The 21,708-nt window shown below is 34.1% G+C and overlaps 1 protein-coding gene across 1 annotated transcript in view; it reads left to right on the top strand.

Annotated features, from left to right (window-relative positions):
* LOC136041444 (S-adenosylmethionine synthase-like) overlaps positions 1–20,997 on the top strand; it is a 37,905-nt gene extending 16,908 nt beyond the window's left edge. Inside the window, exons 4-8 of the mRNA XM_065726112.1 lie at positions 2,410–2,553; positions 9,772–9,990; positions 14,876–15,058; positions 18,119–18,252; positions 19,985–20,997. Of these exons, the coding sequence (XP_065582184.1) occupies positions 2,410–2,553; positions 9,772–9,990; positions 14,876–15,058; positions 18,119–18,252; positions 19,985–20,087 (783 nt within the window). The 3' untranslated portion in view covers positions 20,088–20,997. The remainder of the gene's footprint in view (positions 1–2,409; positions 2,554–9,771; positions 9,991–14,875; positions 15,059–18,118; positions 18,253–19,984) is intronic.
* The last annotated feature ends 711 nt before the right edge of the window (positions 20,998–21,708 follow it).

Genomic DNA, 21,708 nt, shown 5'->3' with positions numbered 1-21,708 from the left:
GTCCTCGTTCTTCTTTTCTTTGCGTTTTTGTCTTTTGTCTTGATAAGCCAGTGTGGTCTCAGGAATTATTTATCAACTGAAATGCGCAGATACTCCCGTAAAACGAAACTTTTTTTTCGATTTTGAAATGGCTAATATTGTCAATTCTAGGAAATTAGTGGCTAATAATTTCCCTTTTTATCTTCTTCTTTTTTGTCTTATTTTTATTTTTTGTTTTCTTTGTTTATCGGGACTGAAAAAATACTTAAAAAGATGCTTTTGATGCTAAAATTATCTTCCTAAGTCCCCTCTTCCACCAAAATAATATACGTAGTTCCAGTAGTATGATCTAAATTATAAAAATATGCTACGAACTTGGGAAAGCTTGCTTGACTTCTGAACCGGGGAAAGTTCCCCCTCATAAAGTCGAGTGTAATTTTTCAGGGAGGAGGGATTCCCATCCAGATTTGGAAAACGGATCAGAAATAAAATGAAGAAAAAACTAGTTTCTTCAACTGAAATCAAAGAGCAACATTAAAACTTAATACGAACAGAAATTATTCCGAATATGAGGGGGCTACTCCCTCCTTAATTCTTCGTTCTTTACGCTAAAGTTCATGTTTTTTGTTCAAATTGTTTAAGTACGACTTTTGAAACACATATGCATACTTAAACAAACTTAAGCAAATACTAAAACAAAATACTTAAGCGTAACGACCAAGGGATACGAAAACGTTTCTGCTCGTTTTAAGTTTTAATTTGACTTCTTACTTTCAGTTGAAGTAACTTTTTATGAATTCAATTTTTCCTACATAGTCCAGAAGTAAGGCATTTAAAAATTCCCTTGGGATGTGTCGAACCTCCCCTAGGTCATTGGATATCTTTGGCCCAGTATATCCTCCACTCTATCAGGACCTATTAGGTCTTAACTTTCGTGCTTGTTTACCTATGACTATCTTAGCTCTATAGCTATCTACCTTAGTTCTACTGCCCTAGGAATGACGCATGGACGGATAATAGATAGACATATGTATTAACAAATCAACTGACATCACTTTTATACTATACTAATAAGGGGGGTTAATGCCAGGCATTGCGTGGAGCATTGCATCTCACTCAATTGGACTATCTGTCTTGGCTTTTTTCTACAATTAGCCATGACTTGACGCCCACAACTATTCAATTTTAATTCAATGAATAGTTTGACGATTTTAATAGCATTGAATAGTTTCCTAACATAAGATTTATTCTTCTCAGGAAAAATATGCCCATCTGCTACGCAAGAAGCTATGCCACCGATATTTGTATTGTAATACTATTTTAAGTAAAAGGGGATAGTAAATAATTTCGAAAACAATTTCTCCAAAAAAGGAGTTTTCCAAAGAAAAGCTGAGCTATATTAAAAGCTAAGATGATAGAAATAGTCATATGATAAACTCAAAATTAAAACAAACATTAAAATCATTCATGTATATTGAAGAAAGCGGGCAGTACGAGTGAAATCTTCCCTCAGAATAAAGATGCGAGTGTTTATTTGGAAAATTTTGCTTTATTTGGAAAAGCTAATACACAAAATAATCTCCTTTATCTACAAATAGTCTTCCAACTTTAGATTTACCGTTCTAAGGAGTAATGTTTGGATGCGCTACTGACGTAACGAAAGAAGCTATGTCATTTACAGTTGAGTCTTGTTAAAATTATTTAATTTTAAAGTTGTGTCTTGTTAAAATTATTAAGTGTCTAATTAAAAACGAATAAAAATTAATGGAAAAAACGTATTTCAAAAATGATTTTTTCAAAGAAAAGTAAAGAGCCAAAGAAAAGTAAATAGTCATTTTATAACCTAAGACTATCAAAAATGGTTATAAGATAGTTCAAAATTAAAGCATGTATTAAATCAGATCAGAAACATTCCTAGGTATAAGCTTACAATTAGGCTGTTGAAAAGAAAACATGTCAAGAAAACAATTCTTACTTCATTTTATGCAGACTAATTGTAGTTAACCCATTTTTACTGTAATTACACTGCCCCCCCCCCTAATACGCAAATATATAGCATAAATTACGTATTTCCCAAGTATTTTGCCATGCGTGACTCTTGTTCCAACTTGTGTACCTTTAAATTGAATCAACGCTGAAGAAATCAGGAAACGGAAAAAAACATAGGGAATATATGATTTGGGCTACATATTCGTACATATGAGGAGGGTAAAGTATAGTGGAATCGCAATCAAAGTGTGTTAATTACAGTTATTCTTAAAATAAAATAAAAAAGTAACAATTCTTTTCTTAAAATGACTCCTTCTCAACAGCCTCAATTCTAGGCCAATACCCATTCATGGACATAGAAGAAAACGTGTGGTATAATATGGAATCTCCCCAATTTCTTCTGTATTGAATAGTCTCCTAAGTGTAGGTTTATTGTTCTAGGGAATAATGTTTGGATACGCCACTGACGAAACGCAAGAAGCAATGCCACTTACGGTTGTATTGGCACATAAATTAAATGCAAAAATAGCTGAGTTGAGGAGAGATGGAACATTCTGGTGGGCAAGGCCTGATACCAAATCACAGGTAAATATAGTTCTGTTTTCAGCATATAGATATATACAAATCTAAATATAAATGAGGTGGGCCTGAGTATTTTCTTCATGACTTTTGTATTAATGAGCTAAGAGGCAATGCCCTTGCAAGTAATATCCCCTAGAAGTGAATAGAAGAATCAATTCGAATATTTTTGTTTCCAGAGTTTTCAAATCCTGGAACCATCTTCCATAAAATGTATGTTCTAGAAATTCTGCACGAAATAAGCATCCATTACCCAATAGTGAGTTTTGCCAGTATGAATATGCGAATCACAGGTTCAGTTCTAGCATAGGAGGTCATAATTTATGTTTTTTGCATTTGTATTTGGTTGTAATGTCACTCCACATGCTTTATTATTTGTAGTTTTGCGCGACAAGCAAAAACTTTCTGCGTTGTGGTAGCGATAATACTAATATAAATAGCATTCTTGTGCAGGTTTTACACCACGTTTTTGCACCAAGTCGATTGATCAGTTAGAAGTAGCTTGTTTTTGCACCGATTCTGGCATTGGTTCGCTTCAGCTTATATGTAGCTTTTGCACCGAGCAAGGCTATAGCTCGTTTTTTAAAATGACCCAGGACTTAAATTGCTATTGGATACATTTATGATATATATATATATATATATATATATATATATATATATATATATATATATATATATATATATATATATATATATATATATATATATATATATATATATATAAAAATAAGTTGTGTGTGTGTGTTGAGTGACGTCATGTTTGTGTGTCGACTGACGTCATGTTTGTCGACTGACGACATTACAGACCGGGACATCGGGACACATATGACGACCGGGACACCGGGACATAGGGAATATAAATGACGACCGGGACACTCAAAGAGAGAGCGACCGGGACACAAGGAATATAAATGACGACCAGGACATAAGTAAAAAAAAAATAAAAAAAAACTAAAAAAGGAAAAAACTGAAAAATAAAGGAGAAAAACAAAACTAAAAAAAAAAAAAATAAAAAAAAAATAAAAAGGTAAAAACTACAAAAAAAAAACTAAAAAGAAAAAAGAAAAAAAAACTAAAAAAAAGTAAAAACAAAAAAAAAAAACTAAAAAGAAAAAAAGGAGAAAAACACAAAAATTTATTTCATCATATACCAATTCAAAAACGAATGTATATACAGACTGGGACACCGGGACACAAATGACGACGGGGACGCCGGGGGGCACAGGGGGATATATAAATGACGACGGGGACACAGGGAATGTTCGATTAGGAATCAACAAAGCTCAAGGGCAATCATTAGAATCATGAGGTATAATTAAAAAAACTAAAAAAAGGTAAAAAACTAAAAACTAAAAAAAAGACCAATTCAAAAACGAGTGTATATACAGACCGGGACACCGGGACACAAATAACGACCGGGACACAAGGAATATAAATGAAGACCGGGACACTCAAACAGAAATTACATACTGGGACACCGGGACACAAATGACGACCGGGACACAGGGAATATAAATTACGACCGGGACACAGGGACACAACTACAACGGGGACGCCGGGGGCACAGGGGGATATATAAATGACGACGGGGACACAGGGAATGTTCGATTAGCAATCAACATCAACAAAGCTCAAGGGCAATCATTAGAATCATGAGGTATAACTAAAAAAACTAAAAAAAGGTAAAAAACTAAAAACTAAAAAAAGACCAATTCAAAAACGAGTGTATATACAGACCGGGACACCGGGACACAAATGACGACCGGGACACAGGGAATATAAATGACGACCGGGACACTCAAAGAGAAATTACAGACTGGGACACCGGGACACAAATGACGACCGGGACACAGGGAATATAAATTACGACCGGGACACAACTACAACGGGGACGCCGGGGGCACAGGGGGATATATAAATGACGACGGGGACACAGGGAATGTTCGATTAGCAATGAACATCAACAAAGCTCAAGGGCAATCATTAGAATCATGAGGTATAACTAAAAAAACTAAAAAAAGGTTAAAAACTAAAAAAAAGACCAATTCAAAAACGAGTGTATATACAGACCGGGACACCGGGACACAAATGACGACCGGGACACAAGAATATAAATGACGACCGGGACACTCAAAGAGAAATTACAGACTGGGACACCGGGACACAAATGACGACCGGGACACAGGGAATATAAATTACGACCGGGACACAGGGACACAACTACAACGGGGACGCCGGGGGCACAGGGGGATATATAAATGACGACGGCGACACAGGGAATGGTCGATTAGCAATCACCATCAACAAAGCTCAAGGGCAATCATTAGAATCATGAGGTATAGATCTGAATAAGGGTTGTTTTTCCATGGACAGTTATATGTTGCATGTTCAAGAGTCGGTAAACCTGACAATCTATTTATATGCACAGACAATGGGACAGCGAAGAATGTTGTATATTCGCAAGTTTTACGTAGTTAAAAACATATATATATATATATATATATATATATATATATATATATATATATATATATATATATATATATATATAGCTATATTCACAGGTGGGACACAGGGACATAACTACAATGGCGCGTAACGACTTACGAGCGCGGGGGGGCTTGGGGGGGGGCGAAGCGCCCCCCCCAACTAGGTGTTGGGGTGGTGCGAAGCGCCACCCCAACAGCTAGTATATATATATATGTAATTACTTCATTAAGAATTCAGTGTAGAAAATAACATCGGACTAAGACAAAATCCATGCACTATTACTCAAATCAGCTGATTGTCCCTTTGTTTCATATCCCAGTAGGACAGTGTCAGACTTTACTTCCGGTACGTGTTAGGATTTTTTTTTGCGTTTTCGGATTGTTTTCGACGGACACACTTTTTTCAATGGAAGAGCAAATGCACATATTAATGTATGTTTTTGGTCCGAATCAGACACGTACGTGTTCGTGCTGCATAACTGGCTGACATTTCCACCTTTTAAGTACTGTAAAAAAAAGAACAAAATATGCTTTAAGTTGTTTGAATGACTGTTGGATCAGCTGATTTTCAGCTTCATTTTTTTGGAATTTTATCGACACTATAACCTTATTTCGTGACTTTTTTACTGATTATTTATTTTATAAGCTGCATTTTTGACTGTGTTTTATCGCTTTTGACTGCTTTTGTACATGTTTGTATTTTTTACTATAGATTTGTGTTGATCCCTGCGCCCTTCTCTATAACCCCTGTTTCGTCACTATTAAATATCGTACCATACGTTTTACTTCTGACATTCGTTTATTTTGTATGTCGATATAGTGGTTGGATTCCATGTCTCTTAACTACTTTAACTTTTTAACCTTTTAACTACTTCTTTTGTCATCTTATTTAGCAAAAAAAAAAAAATTAAAAGTACATGAGAGGGACACGACTCTATAATAAGACAACCCTTGTGTTGCCTGGATTGCCCATTACGGTTTTATTTTTTTAGTAGATTACAGATTTGGTAGTTTTGTGTGAGAATAGTTTTGAGACAAAACCTTATTTTATCATACAAAAGCTATAACCTTTCAACCATTTTATATCAGCGAATTTCCGATAAACATTTTTTTAAGAACAAAATTTGGTAGTGACGATGGTTTGAAATTTCTTCATTTTTTGTGCTTAAAAAAATATTGGAACTTTTCCATCGAAAGAAGGTGTGTGGAAACACGATAAGCTAATTTGTTTCTACGGCGTTCTTAAAAACGTCATTTCTTGAAAGTTTTAAGCTAATATTTCTCATTTCTAATTTGATATTTCATCATTCAGTTGAATAGATTTGTTTTCAGTGCAATAGGATGTTTCATATTAATCACAGGCACTTATATAGGCATGCTTGGACGAAGGAATAAGGATGTTCACTGGAAAAATCCAGAGAGTAATGCGTATCCACAATAGTGTGTACTCTTACGGTTTCCCTGTCTCAGGAAAAGCTTGAAAAACGTTACTTTATATTGTTCTAACGCGATGACGTTGTAATAATCCGTTACATCGATATGGATTATTTAATAATTTAACGAAATAATAATGCTAAACATTTAATTAATGCAACTTTTAGTATGATTTCTGTTAGTTTTGTAATCTTGACATTAAAAATTGCATGCACGGTGGAGGAAGCTCCCCCCCCCCCCACTTGAATCCCCACATTTGGTTATTTTGCCGATTTCTGGGCTTTCGATACACTTGTCCACACCCAAAATTAAATGCGCACTTGTTGAAAAAGTTACGTTTATTTAGAGCTATGATTAGCTATCGTTCAGGAAGTTTTATTTAATACAAAGGAGTGATGTTTATTTTTGGATATTTGGCAACTAAAACTAACTTCATTTGGGGGTGTGTCAAAACAGGTTTGAATGCGTAGGATTTTAAACTGGACAGTGCTAGTCAATGGACTGCGCAGTAGATTAGTTATCAATACGTCATTAATATCGTTAAATAAAGTTAAAACGTCGACTTAAAATAATTATGAACGTCCGTGGCTTTAAATCCGGTATTCCGTAACGCACTTCGAGTAGTATAACCTTTTTTATATAACATATATATATATATATATATATATGTTACTACTACTGCTAACAACTCACTGCAGCATCAAGCAGCCTGAGGCCATCACAGCTACGCACGCTGCTCTACCCTATTTTATTCTAAACCCTACCAAGATGTTCCAATTTCCCTTAAATCCTTCCTTTGTTATGGAGGGCTTAATTTCCTAAAATCTTCTTTTTTAAAATCTTATTAATTTATCTCTAACTTCACAACCACCACGTTTAAAAAACTCATTTACCACGCTATTAGGACCTGGAACCTTATTATTTTTGATCTTTTTAGTACCGTCTCTAATTCTTCCTCCTAAAATAAATCTTCTTCACTTACAAAAAGTCACAAACTTTTCATTCTTTTCTATATTATTCCTTGTAACTTTATCACGGTTTAGCAAATTCTCAAATATATATATATATATATATATATATATATATATATATATATATATATATATATATATATATATATATTCTGTTATTCTACACAAGGCGATACCATGGTAGGAGAGTGGTAGGTTTTGAAACCTCCCCCCGAAATTTTGCCTGAATCATAAAAACGTAGCAAAAATGCGTATAAGCAAATTTTTTATGCATTATTTTAAGTTTTTTGTACTACCTTCCCCCCGAACAAAAATCCTAGATACGCCCTTGATTCTACATCTATTCTTGCATATATTCTATCTAGTCACCATCGGTTCATTAGAGTATTCTGTGTTGATTGCGATTGCGACACGGTTTAGCAAATTCTCAAACATATATATATATATATATATATATATCTGTTATTCCAAGCAAGGTGATACCATGGTAGGGGAGTGGCAGGTTTTTAAACCTCCCCCCGAAGTTTTGCCTGAATCATAAAAACGTAGCAAAAATGCGTATAAGCAAATCTTTTACGCATTATTTTAAGTTTTTTGTACTATCTTCCACCCGAACAAAAATTCTGGATACGCCCTTGATTCTACATCTATTATTTCATATACTCTATCGGTTCATTAGAGTATTCTGTGTTGATTGCGAATCATATGTAGGCATATGTATGTACGTCCTTTGGAATTTTAGGTTGAATTGTTTGGAAGTCAAGGGATATTAAAAACTTAGAATATTATTAGTTTTTTTGTTAGGTTTTTTGCTATTTTGCTTTAACGCCTAAAGTGTGTATACTTCGAAGTGCTGTGAATTTGCAAAATGCAGTGGCGTCAATTGGGGGGGGGGGTTACTCCCCTAGAATTTTTGTCCCACCCCTTGATCTTAAAAAAAATAGATTGGATCTTTTCTATTATACCTATACCACTATTCACTCGTTGATAAAGTAGCTTCAGTTTACAGATATTAAGTGTTAAAAAAAGGGTGGCGTCTGTCACAGTGCAGATAAAGTTAGTTGGTCTATATATTTGCACATTAGGGGGTTGGGGTTAGTTAATGTGAAGCACTTTTAGGAATAATGAACGTAATCCTAAAATAATTACCTGTATCTTTTCGAATAACGCTTCACTTTACTTTTCTCCTAACCCCCGAATGCGCCAGCGCCAATACATAGCCCAAATTAGATGTTTCTCATGCGTTTTGCCATTCTTCTTAATACCTGTAAAAAAAATACTTAATACCTTTTGTAAAAAAGGCTTAATACCTGTAAAAAATATATATATATATATATTTTAAATAGTGGTATAGGAATAACGAAGATAATCTATCCTTTTTTTGTTTGGGAGGTGCGTATTTCCATTGCAATTTACCCTTTTATGTACATTTATTGAGGAAAACAGACAATCCTCTCTCCTGTATTTTGAAAATACATTTCACCCCCTACGCGTACATTTCCATGAATTGACCCCATTGGTGAAATGGGGCTTTCCATAGAGAGAAAACCGACTCAAAGTCCTATCGTCTTTTTTAGTCAAAAATAGTAAAAATAATTTTAAAAGTTATTTTTAGTCAAAATCCATGAGATTTATTCATAAATAAAGGATCAGATAGCATCTTACTGCCACAAAGCTCAAAATTTCACTCGCTGGATTAATTTTATTTTGTGGCAAAATATTTTGGACCTTATCTTTCATCTTAAAAAAGCGAAAAATCAGCCTTGATAATTTAATCAACCAGATTGGTTTTATTATATTACAAATAAACGTTGGATGCATAATTACTAGCCTACGCAGCATGATTACGCAATTATGTTTATGTTTTTTTTTTTATCATTCTTTAGAATGGAATTAAAGCGCATTATTATCTTTAATATGTAGTGACGCATTCCGCTTATCATCATGATTTGGAATGAAAAGAAATGACGGACCATGTCGTCTTTTAGTATTTCCACTCTTGTTTTTAAAATAAGTTAAATTTGATGTTTTAAGAATATGATTACCTGGGGGAGGGGTATCTTTTGAATAAGTTAAATTCAATATTTTGCGAACACAGATGCCTATAGGGAGGTGGGTGCATTCGGTTTTCTCCAATTTTAGAAGACCAAATTGCAATTTTTTTTATTTTGTAGCAGATTGAAGATGGTGTTTTTGTGAAAAAAAAAAACTGTTCTATTCGTGATGTCCCAGAACCTTCCCCCCATTTAGGACCAAGCATGCAGCCATATTTTTCCCCTATCGAATGTTATCCATAGTTTTTTCTTAATGCCAAGTTTCATTTCCAGGTCACATGTGAATATTACTTTGATCAAGGAGCCTGCATTCCTATCCGAGTTCACACTGTTGTCATATCAGTTCAACATTCAGAGAAAATCAGTTTGGAACAACTCCGAAGTGAAATTATGGAACACGTCGTTAAAACGGTCATCCCAGACAAATATTTAGACTCAAGAACGGTGTTTCACATTAACCCGTGTGGGACTTTTATCATCGGTGGACCAATGGTAATTACTATATTGACAGTAAAGGCTCTTTCTGGTTCGGGAGGGGGTATCAAACAGCAAACAATGGTAATATAAGTAATCTTAAGGTTCTTTTTAGGCTGTGTGAGGCTGAAAGATTGGGATACTTATGCCCTTTGGGACCCTTTAGTTTATTAAATATACCCTCTGGAAGTATTGTTCCCGTAGGAAATATATTCCAGAAAATATGTGCGCTCAGGGTGTGATTGTTCGATTCTCTTGTACTAGTTCTCCCTTTTTACGTCAATATATAATAGTGCATAATAACATGCTTTGTATTTCAACATTAAATTAGCCATTTGATCTATGATTGCTGTTTAAATAAACCTTTCTATCTCTCTCTCTCTCTCTCTCTCTCTCTCTCTCTCTCTCTCTCTCTCTCTCTCTCTCTCTCTCTCTCTCTCTCTCTCTCTCTCTCTCTCTCTCTCTCTCTCTCTCTCTCTCCCTCTCCCTCTCCCCCTCTCCCTCTCCCTCAACATTAAATTATTTCAAATTATAATTTAATTATATTAATTAAATTATAATTTATTAATTTAATTTATTAATTTAAATTATAATTAAATTATAATTATATTCAATTAAATTATAATTTAATTTCAACATTAAATTAGCCATTTGATCTACGATTGTTGTTTAAATAAACCTATCACTCTTTCTCTCTTTTGATTAAAAAAAAAAAAACGATCACATCTCCACAAAGCAGTACTTCTTACTTGTTCAGTACCACTGATTGACAATTTTGACCTAAATTGAACTCAAACTGCAGTCCTAGACAACAGAGAGTAGGATCATGTAAACTATTTTGTTTGAGAGATATGGTGGTTTAATGAATTGCCGTTTTGTGCCACAATTTCAACAATTTATTTTGTGACCGCTTTGTGCCATAATGGGTCACAAGATCAAAGATACTGAGATGGCCATTCGGTTAAATGAATTGTAATTTTTTTCATTTTACAGTTAAATAAATATTTATGAGTTATAGTTACAAAAAGTATAATTTATGGGAAAATTGTAAACTGTGATATAAATTCATAAAAATATAATGTAAAATAAAACTATAGATTTATAAATATAAAAAATAACTATTCTTATATCTTATAAAAATTCATCATTTTCTAAGGGTACGCTCCCGTTTTGTATGAGTAAATAATAAATGTATAACATGAATTATAATAAAAACAATAAAAAAATGGTTCCTATATCATATAAGATTTTCCAAGGATGTACTCTGTTAGTTTTTCAAGGTGTATTCGGTAAGAGTACCCAGGCTCGAATAATTTGAGCACGACTTTGTTACCCATTAATATGTACCTACGTTTAGAGTTTCGATTCTACATTATCGTATTTGGGGCAAAGAAATGGAGGGATACGGTCCCTTTGTCACTCGCATACTAGGTGTAAAAGTGAAGAATTTGGTCATAATGTTGCAAAACCAAAAATACCGAGATAGCCATTTTGTTCAAGGCATCGTAAGACCTATAAAAATATTCTATGTTTTCAATGGCACAGAGATTTAGCAGGGTTGCCAGAGGCAGTATATTGGTATTATTTGTAGTATATATTTCTGGAGTACTTTCCGTTAAGTTTGAAAGAAGGTAACTGAAAATAAAGGTTGCATGATTTTTTTTTAAGCAATGAACCGGTTATAAAGAAAAGAACATTTATAAAGAAAATATGAAAGCGCCTTTTTTGCCTTGCACTAGTTTTTGCTTGTAAGATAGTTGGTTTCACGAACTGAAGTTGCAACACTGTCCATGCGGTAATAAGTTTCCTTCCTAAGCCTTTTATAGTGCAATCTACTATTACTTTGCTATTTACAAATCAACTGAGAGAAATCGTAAATAACTATGTCTTTGAAAAAAAGTAGAATAATTGAATATTTGGTAATAAATTGAATATTATTTGGTTTTTATAATGTACGTAAAAGGTACTAGGCGCAGGTAAATAGGGGGGAAGGGGTACATTCGAGGGAACTGAGGAGGGAATCAAGATAATTATAAACGGATGGAAAGTGTACCCTCTGAGCAGATTCCGGGTCAAACCCTTCCCTCCTCACAAAACTTGCGATGCCTTTTTTCAGCTGTTCACCTATGACCTTTAACGTAAATAGGGAAAACTATTTTGTTTTATTGATTTTTACAAGGTCATTCTAATTTATTCTTAGAAGCTAGTATTTGGATTGTAATGTTTCTTAATAGTCAATAAGGAAAATATGTACCAGGTGTGTTTTGTAGGTTTTCGCAATTATTTTGAAACTATATATAGTTTGATTTCTATAGGTCTTGTTGTTGTTGTTTTTTTTTGTTTTTTTTATGTCATTGAGGCTAAAGGTTGATCCGACTCATATTCATGAATCTATTTCAGTTAAGCGAGGGAAGGGCTCAAATTCATTTAGCGGCCGGTGATTAATTTTAAAATTGTAAGAAATCTTAGAAAGTCGTAATAATAATAATCTTAGAAAGTCAGATGTTCGGAGAACCCAGATCGGGAAAGGATTTGATCTGATGTTTGTCTGCTTTAAAAGGTAAAAGGTAAAGGATACGGCATTAGACTTTACAGTACCTACCGGCGGTGCTGATCTCCGTTTCTTGGCCCTTCAGCCAGGAAGTGCAATGGGGGGTTGGGGGCCAGCCATCCTGTGCTTTCACACACCCTTCCTGTTTACCTTCCCCAGATTTCTCCAGGTACCCATTTAGAGCTGGGTCGACTCTGGCTAAGCTTACAGAGTCACGCCACTGACCCCCGTCCCAACTGAAGAATTGGGTACACTGGGATTCGGAACCGCGTCCTCTCAGACAAAGGATCCCGAATCCAGCGCACCAACCAACTCGGCCAGGACGTCTGCTTTAGATGATGAAAATCTGATCATGCGAGTCGGTTTAACCTGGTTGCTGACAAATAGTTTATGCCCGAGTCATACGATAGTCGTAGCCGTCGATAATTTATGAATGAAATGGATTTTATTTAGTTTTAGTCATACTTGAATTACAGAAGGGGACAGCGCCATATCTAGAGAAATGGGTTACTGCGTTTGAATGTTCCTGCCAAATTTTTTCCTGTCTCGTAAATAAGTAACAAAATGCATATTAAAATTGTTTGATGCGTTTTGTAGTTTTCCTACCCCCCCCCCCCCCAACCCGGACAAAAATCCTGGATTTTTCTTTTTTTTAAATGATGCTTTGAATGTGGAATCAGATTGGTCAGTCATAAATTATATGCTTCAAAATTGAATAGTTTTCAACTCTAGGAATTACGAACAGGATATATAATTGGCGCTGCAGTCATGCGTAGTTTAAATTTCATTATCATGTCTGACTAGATTGTGGTCCGGCCGGTCCGGACCTTGGAGTCTTAATTCAAGAACGGTATTACCAGATTGAATTACCAAGAATAAAAATTATTTGTATTAAATTTGTTAAATTGTAAATTCTAATGCGGAGAAAGTGAAGTATAAATCTAAGTTTAGACCAAACAAAATAAATAAAAAACGAAATAAACAACAAAAAAGTGAGAGACTTACTATAAGTTCAAATAAAATCATAATTTAAATTAAAGTTGAACTCTTAAATTGAAAATAAGAATTTGTACAAACGGAAGAATAACTCTAAACTAAATACCAAGCAATTTAAAATGAAAGATAAAAGCGAAACTACTGCTACTACAACAGACCTGTCGTATTTAGCTTAGTGCTCTAGCGGACTCAACGTCTCCTTCCTACCTTATTTGTCGCTTCTTATTTACGGTTATAGCAAAGAAGACCAGAGAGATGAAATACAAAGAAACCTGTTGCTTTAAAACTTTTATATCCTTTGGTTGGTTTAATAGTGCATCCGGACAATCTAATCAAGTTTTGAAGGTGGGAATGTTCGAATCAGCTTGAATGTTAAAACAGATACTTTAGACTTCCTTTTCTGAAATATGCTTCTTACAAGTATGCGCCACAAAAGGAAGACCAATGAAAGTAAGCCACAATTTAATTTTGGTAGGAGACTTTAATTTTGATATAGGAGACTCGTTTCTCTGATCCATTATGGCTATAGAATCTTTCATACAACAAATCCCCGACGTTTATTATGATTAAAAATCTTCATCGCTACATATTCAAACATGGCTTTTCTCCATCATCAGCATGTGTCAAATACACTCAACTGAGATCGAACCACTTTGTTAATGAAAAGTTTAAAAGTTTGCCTAGTAACTAGAGCTTGTCAATTCAAAACAAAATGAGTAGCTTATCAGTGGATCAACTTAGCCCTTCATTTCGCAACTTTCTCATAATCAGTTCTTATTGCTAATATCTCTGTAGTGACAATTTGGAATCAGTGATGTTAGTAGAGGGAGGGGGTGCTGATTTTGAAATGTACATTTTTGGGCATTTATTGTCATCGGAAACGCCTTTTCATGGTATTCTTATAAAAAAAATTAAACACAACAAATATGTCGCCTTACCCCTAATTTTTGTGAATTTGCGCCACTGTTTGGATTGTATGAATTCGTGGCAATTTGTATTTTATGAATTTGTGGCAATGTGTATTTTATGAACTTGAAACAATTTGGATTGTATGAATTTTCACTAGTTTGAGTGCATGAATTTGTGGCAATTTGGATTTTATGAATTTGTGGCAATGTGTATTTTATGAACTTGAAACAGTTTCGATTGTTTGAATTTTCATTAGTTGGAGTGCATGAATTTGTGGTAATTTGGATTGCATGATAGTGGTAATTTTGGATTATATGATGGTGGTAAATAAGTTTGTATACTTCGTTTACAACTACCATAATGAAGAATCAATATTAATGATAAGAAATTTATACTCCTTGGACATGAAATCAGTACCTAATAATGCCAGTAAATTCTTTTCTTTAGGGTGATTCCGGTTTAACAGGGAGAAAAATCATTGTCGACACATACGGTGGCTGGGGGGCACACGGCGGTGGTGCATTCAGTGGCAAAGACTTTACCAAAGTTGATAGATCTGCAGCCTATGCCGCTAGATGGGTGGCAAAATCATTGGTCAAATCTGGAATATGCAGGCGTTGTTTAGTTCAAGTAAGTAGTGCCTTTTTCCTACTTCTGTCCCTTATCTGGTAGTTCACAAGAAACTGTGCTATGGTTTCTGGGGAACTTAGGCATACATTTCACCCAGTGGCGGATCTGGCCTCTCTTGCACCCAAGGCAGAACCTTAATTACTGCACCCTCTTCTGTCTCCCACAAAGTTTTCAGGCCAAATTTTAGCATAATTTTCCTTTATTACGAAAATTATTCTTTTTTTTTATTTATTAATAATTTTTTTCGAAATTATTTAATTATTATTTTAATTTAATTTATTTGTATTAATTTATTCATTATTTCATTTATTAACTATGCCCTCTATTTTATTTTCATAAATATAAATTCATAAAAATAAAAACTACAAAATGATTATTGTATTGTATCGGATTAACAACGCTTCTTGACTACTAAGGTCCCTGCGACGGCCCTGCAGTGCATTCCTGCAGCATGATTCGATCTCTGGGTCCCGTATTACCAAGCTAAGGTCAGACCCACTGCAGGACTACAAAATGATTATAAGGGTCTAGATTATTTGTTTGAAATTTTGCGCCCCTAAAATGTTGGTGCCCGGAGCAAGTGCGCCCTCTGTCCCTCCCCCAAAACCGACTCTGGTTTCATCCCATGAAGCAAAGCAAGATCATTTCATTTTATCTTATTTTAATTTCAAGGTTTTTAAAAGTTTAAGTTTTCCTTAAATCCTTAATTTGAGTTTTGACATTAGAACTGTTTTTGCCGCACCTTGAATGCTGTAATAAAATTCTTTTCTGAACAACTGCCTGTTAATAACAGTCAAAAACGGGAATACAATTTTCAGTTGTTTTTTTTCTTAAAATTAAATTTGTGTTACATGGTGCCTTTCGAATTATTGCTTCGATCTGCTCCACTTAGTCTCAAAAAAAAGCCCTGAGCGCAATCGGCAAATTTTGTATTTTAGGAAGCACAATTCTTAGGACTCTTCTTGGAAAATGAAACTACTGACAATTCTGGTGTTTCTATTTTTCATCATGGCTGCAGCAGTAGCTGCAACCTAGTAAAGAGCGAACCACAGCCCATAGTAACCAAAATTTGAAAAACGTGTTTTGAAAAAAATTCCTAGTGATAAAAAATAACTATCTGACACTCAATTAGAAAAGGTAATTATTGTTTCAGTTAATCTTAAAAATATTAAATAAAAAAAAAGTTTTTTTCAACTGAAAGTAAGGAGCAACATTAACACTTAAACGAACAGAAAGTATTATGTATGAGGGGGTCATCCTCTCCTCAATTCCTCGCTCTTTACGCTAAAGGTTTTTTAGAACTTTTAGAGGAGCTTATTATTCTAATTAAACGGCCTTTGTGATTCAGGAGTCTTTCTTAAATAACTGGAACAAAAAAACAAACTTTAGCGTAAAGAGTAAGGTGTTGAGGAAAAAAACGACCATGTACGTAATAATTTCTGTACGTTTTAAGTTTTAGTGCTGCTCCTTACTTTCATTATTATTATTTTTTTTTTTTTTAATCTTGCAAATAATATACAACCGGAGATTATGAAAATCCACTACTTAAAAACGTGAGACCTCTTCACCCAGGAATGAGTAAATTTTATTTCCGACTAAAAATCATACACCACTACTTGAGTAATATATAAAAAAAGATCGAAGGAATAAAATAAAAACGGACAAAACAACAAATAGACACTAAAATCGCAAAACATCCCACCATTCATCTGCCGCTAAACTTCTACTGAACTTTTCTAATCTTTTGTATACAGCCTCTTTCTGTAATCTTGTTCTATACAGAACTTTTCTATATAATTTCTAATCTTTTCTGTTTGGCAAAACTTATTTTTCAAATTTGATAACGTTTTTTGTCCGTGAAATACAAACGTAAATAATCTGTTGATTCCAAAAGGCAACTACGCCATTTATTCCTTTTTTACCTCTTTCGTCTTTTGTGTTTTTACTTTTTTTTGTGGCTGTCACGTATTTTCATTACTTTTTAATCTGCTACTCCTTGCGCCATTTAATCTGGAACAACCGATTTTTTTAAACTTTAAATATGTACATTTGCAAGAGTAGACGTACATTTTGCAAAGAGAAATCATAATTTGAAACTAAATAATAAAATTAATCAAGATAAACAATATTTCAAGTTTGTCATGCAAAGGGAAAGCCACAGAATTTTGCAGGTTGGAAAATCTTGAAAATACAAATTACATGTTGAAATTTGGCACTCAATCTTGTATCCGTTATTCACAGTAACAAACAGGGATCAGAGAGTGAGGCTTGTCAATAGAAACCAAAATTTTGAAAACAGTGTCTTCGTAATAATATAAACTCAACGACGGAAACCACACTACCTTTCCATAATACAAAATACGAAAGGTAAAACAATAAGGAATTAATTGCCTACTAGCTCACGAGTATCTTTTGAGCTTTTTATTGTTTTAAAGGTAATTATTTGGGAAAAAAACTGATTCAGCATTGTCACTTTACTTTCACTGTCCTTGGTTCTTACAGCTAAATAATATTATGGCGCAATATAACGGACCTTATCTTTCATCTTAAAAGAGTAACAAATTAGTCCTGATAATTTTTATCCGCCATATCGGTTTTATTTGTTTTACTAATAAACAACAGATACATAACTAGTAGCATACTGAGTGTGATTACGAAACTTAATTTTTTTTCTATTCCAGACGCAAATTAGAGCCTATTTTTATGCAATTTTACCTTATTTTAGTTTTTTTTTTCTCATGTTTTCTTTTTTCAAATCTGATGCCCTCTAGAAGCAAAAATTTCCTTAATTGTAAGTGGACATCTTGTTCATTAAGAATTGAAATAGAGATTTTTGACTTATTTTTAATGCCTGTAGAGTTGTGTAAGCGTTCAGGCTACCAGTTGAAGGAGTCGGATTTCATTCTCACTGTCCTTTTTTTTTAGTCTGATAGTGTATTTTCTGATCCGTTTTTGGGCTGGTTTCACTAGTACAAATCCCACTTAGACTATATTTTCAATCATCCTTTTTTTATGAACCCTTATCTTATTAAATAAAATAAAAAACATTCCTTTTTCCAGGTTTCCTATGCTATTGGTGTTGCTGAACCTTTATCGATTACTATCTTTGACTATGGCACCAGTGGTAAAACACAGAAAGAACTTGTCGCCATTGTAAAGAAGAACTTTGACCTAAGACCTGGTCGTATTCTTAAGTAAGTTATAAACCTTTTCAAAAAGATTGCAAATCATGGGGCCGAACCTGGGTCCTTACTTTGTCTAGTGCACGGAGATATGGAAGATGATTCAATTCATTGTTTTGGTTTTTGTAAAGAATTTAGCGTTTTTTGAGTGGTTTGAAAGGAAGGAATGGGCTGTTACACTTAGAGATACCAATTTTTATGCGGATGAAAAAAATTGTGAAGAGTGGTCGGATTGGGTATACCAAATGGGGACGATTTTGCTCAATTTATTTATTCACTTCGAACTAAAGGGTTGTTTTGGCTATTAAGCTTTAAATTGTTATTCCAACTATGGAAAATTTTGAATGTTTATTTACCATGGCCCGTAAAGGGTTTTATTATTAGTAAATGTAATATCATAACTAAATGGTTGGTAATTTCATAAATGCATGATTTTCCAGTTTTATTTGTATCAGGGTCTGCTAAGGATATTAAATTAAAACTTTCAGAGAATCTTGAACTAGATCAAAAGACAGTATGTGTATCCAGGTTGTCAAAAGGATGTATCTGCAAAATCTCAGAAACACCTGAGGGTATTACGCTGAGACTTTCATGGAATGCTGAGGAGGATATTGATCTGAACTAAATCAAAAGACACTTTTTTTTTCTTTTAATCCTCTTTTGTTCCTTACGTTAAATACTATTGATTATTCTATTGGTAATTATTCTAGCTGGACTATCCTAACCAAGTTAGTGGTTAGATTACAATAAAGTTGTGCAATTTAAGATAATATTTTATTACATTAAATATTATTATATTATAATAATATTATATTAATTATTAATATTAATTATATTAGTATTATATTAATTGTTATGTTAATTATATTACTTATATTAACATTAATTACTAATATTATATTAATTATTATGTTTTATATTATTTAAGAAAATGTCGTGAGATTAAGGTAAAATCGTTTGGCTTCTTGATAAAGCCCAGAAAAATACGAAACATTAGCTATTGATTCAGTGGCCTTTTGGAAAACATATTGGAATCTTAAAATGACAATGTTTAGACAGACAAGCAAAAAATAACATGAATATACAAGTGCTATTTGAGAAATGACAAAACTATGCATGATAACAGTGCGATTTACACTGTATTGAAAAGATGTGGCGGTAATAAATTGATATATTCTAAGTATGCTAATAGGTAGTGGGAGGGTTGAGGTTAATAGGCTGAGGAGCGGGGGCTAGATTTTGAACAATCTCTTTTAGTATTTTCACTAAGTGAAAAGTTGAGATAAAGCCATATCCTCCCCCTTACCCCCAGGCCATACCCAGGATCTTGCACGGGTTGGGGGGGGGGGGGCAAGAAACTTTACAAAACGCAACACAAATTTGGTTAAATGTATTTTGCTATTTTTGTATGAGTCTGACAACAATTTTGACGGGAGAGGGGGAGCTCAAACCGGATATTCCGCCCTGCCTCCTTAATAGGACACTATATGTTCATTTGGAAATCATTGCCCATCCATTGAATTGCTACTCCTGTAGTTTATTAAAATGATGTAGATGTAGTTTAAATGATGTAGATGTTGTTTATCTACATCTGAGAACTAATGGGAATTATACAAAGCTGTCTAGGGCCCAAAACAATTTTATTAGCTTCCTCTTTCCAAATTTAGCAAAAAGTTTGATCAAAAAAAATTTAACTACCTCTCCTTTTATCCGCATCTTTTTCATAAAATTTTCTTTTTTTCAGAGACTTGGACCTGAAGAGGCCTATTTACCAAAAGACTAGCACCTATGGTCATTTTGGCAGAGATGTCTTCAGCTGGGAGCAAGCCAAACCCCTCATCCTGTAAATGAAGTTTCTCCCTTTCTTTTCCTTCTTCTATCAACGCTGCCAGTAGTTATTTTTTTAATAGTGCCATCTATTTATACTCTGTTCCTTTTTTAAGACTTTGAGTGTGGTAAAAGGCTACATCGAGTTTACATTCCCTCTGCCGACCTCTCGGTAAAGCCCCCAAATACCAACGTTGAGTATTGGTCTTTTTCTAAATTCTTGCCCCTATTTGGGCTGTATGTTCAATGTTATTCATTATAATAATTATATTGATTGTAATAGTGCAATGATTATTGTGCTGGCAAAGGTAACTCCTAAAAGCTGTCTTGACAAACATTTCGTCATCATTTTTTCATTTTTGAAAATGATGACATTTCGAAAATGATGACATTTTCATTTTTGAAAATGATGACATTTCGTCATCATTTTTTCAGAATTCAAACGGAAATGTAGTTCATCTAAAAACAGTGACACTACTTAACCAAAACAGGATAATGGGGCGATCTATCGCATTGGCTGAAGTCCCGTATAAAATAACTTTGAAACCCTTTAAAAGCAGGGAAGAGTTCATTTCCTCTGCTACTTTCAAATGCCGCGGTTTAAAACAGCCTAAATTATAAATGAAAGCTTTATGTAAATGACCCTTACTCGACATGCTGGGTTTTGCTGCAAATGCGTGTAGCGAAAAAGGAGCACTCATTTGTGTTGTGTTTCCGAAAATTCGAAGCGGAAAAGAGCACTTTCCGAAAACACTCCGGGGCCGGCTGACGGAATATAACGATGTGAACCTCATTTTGACAACCTCGAATCAGGTAGTTACGATTTTGTTGCTTTTTTAGTTTTACATCTGTTGACTATCAAATTATGTTGGTAACATTTTTGTTATTAAAATAACAAAATGGGTTAATAAACGGTTTACATGTACTAAACTTGTTTTGATTAGTTGGTTAACATAACGAAATCAGCAAGAGCAAACCTTATAGGGCCTTTGTCGGAAATCAACTCTTCTCGAAAAGATTTCGAAGCAGATGGTCAGTGTTTCCAATTCTACGGATTTTTCCGCAAATCTACGGAATTCGATGCCTGTCTATGGAAGAAAGAAAGCACTTACGGAATTCTTACAGAAAAAGCGGAATCTTATTGAAAATTTCATATTTATCCTTTCCTCATAACATTTATCCCAAATCACCAGAGTTCTGATACAAATTCTAATTTTCGATTCGATGTCATCGGATCGTCATACCCAGATTTTGTTTAAATCTGATATGCAACTTTTTTCATCTGTGGTGTTGGACATTGGTGCTTTTGTTTTTAATTAGGGCTAAACGTCATTAGGGCTAAACGTCAAAAGTAGTTAACATAAAATATTCAAAAGAAAACCACAACAACGAATGTAATTCCACGAGTTGCAAGGTGTTTCAAGGAAGTGACGTTTCTTGACGTCACTCATGAAAACGTTCAAAAAAATATATTAGGGCTAAACGTCAAAAGTAGTTAACATAAAATATTCAAAAGAAAACCACAACAACGAATGTAATTCCACGAGTCGTCTAAAATCTCAAGTATAGGTTTTTTTTGCCGTATGGTTACGAACGGTTGTAGAAACCTTGGCGATGGCTGATTTGATCGGAACTACTGCG

The sequence above is a fragment of the Artemia franciscana genome, unplaced genomic scaffold (genome assembly GCF_032884065.1).
Source record: "Artemia franciscana unplaced genomic scaffold, ASM3288406v1 PGA_scaffold_23, whole genome shotgun sequence".
NCBI lineage: Eukaryota > Metazoa > Arthropoda > Branchiopoda > Anostraca > Artemiidae > Artemia > Artemia franciscana.
This window is presented reverse-complemented; position numbering and strand designations above follow the sequence as displayed.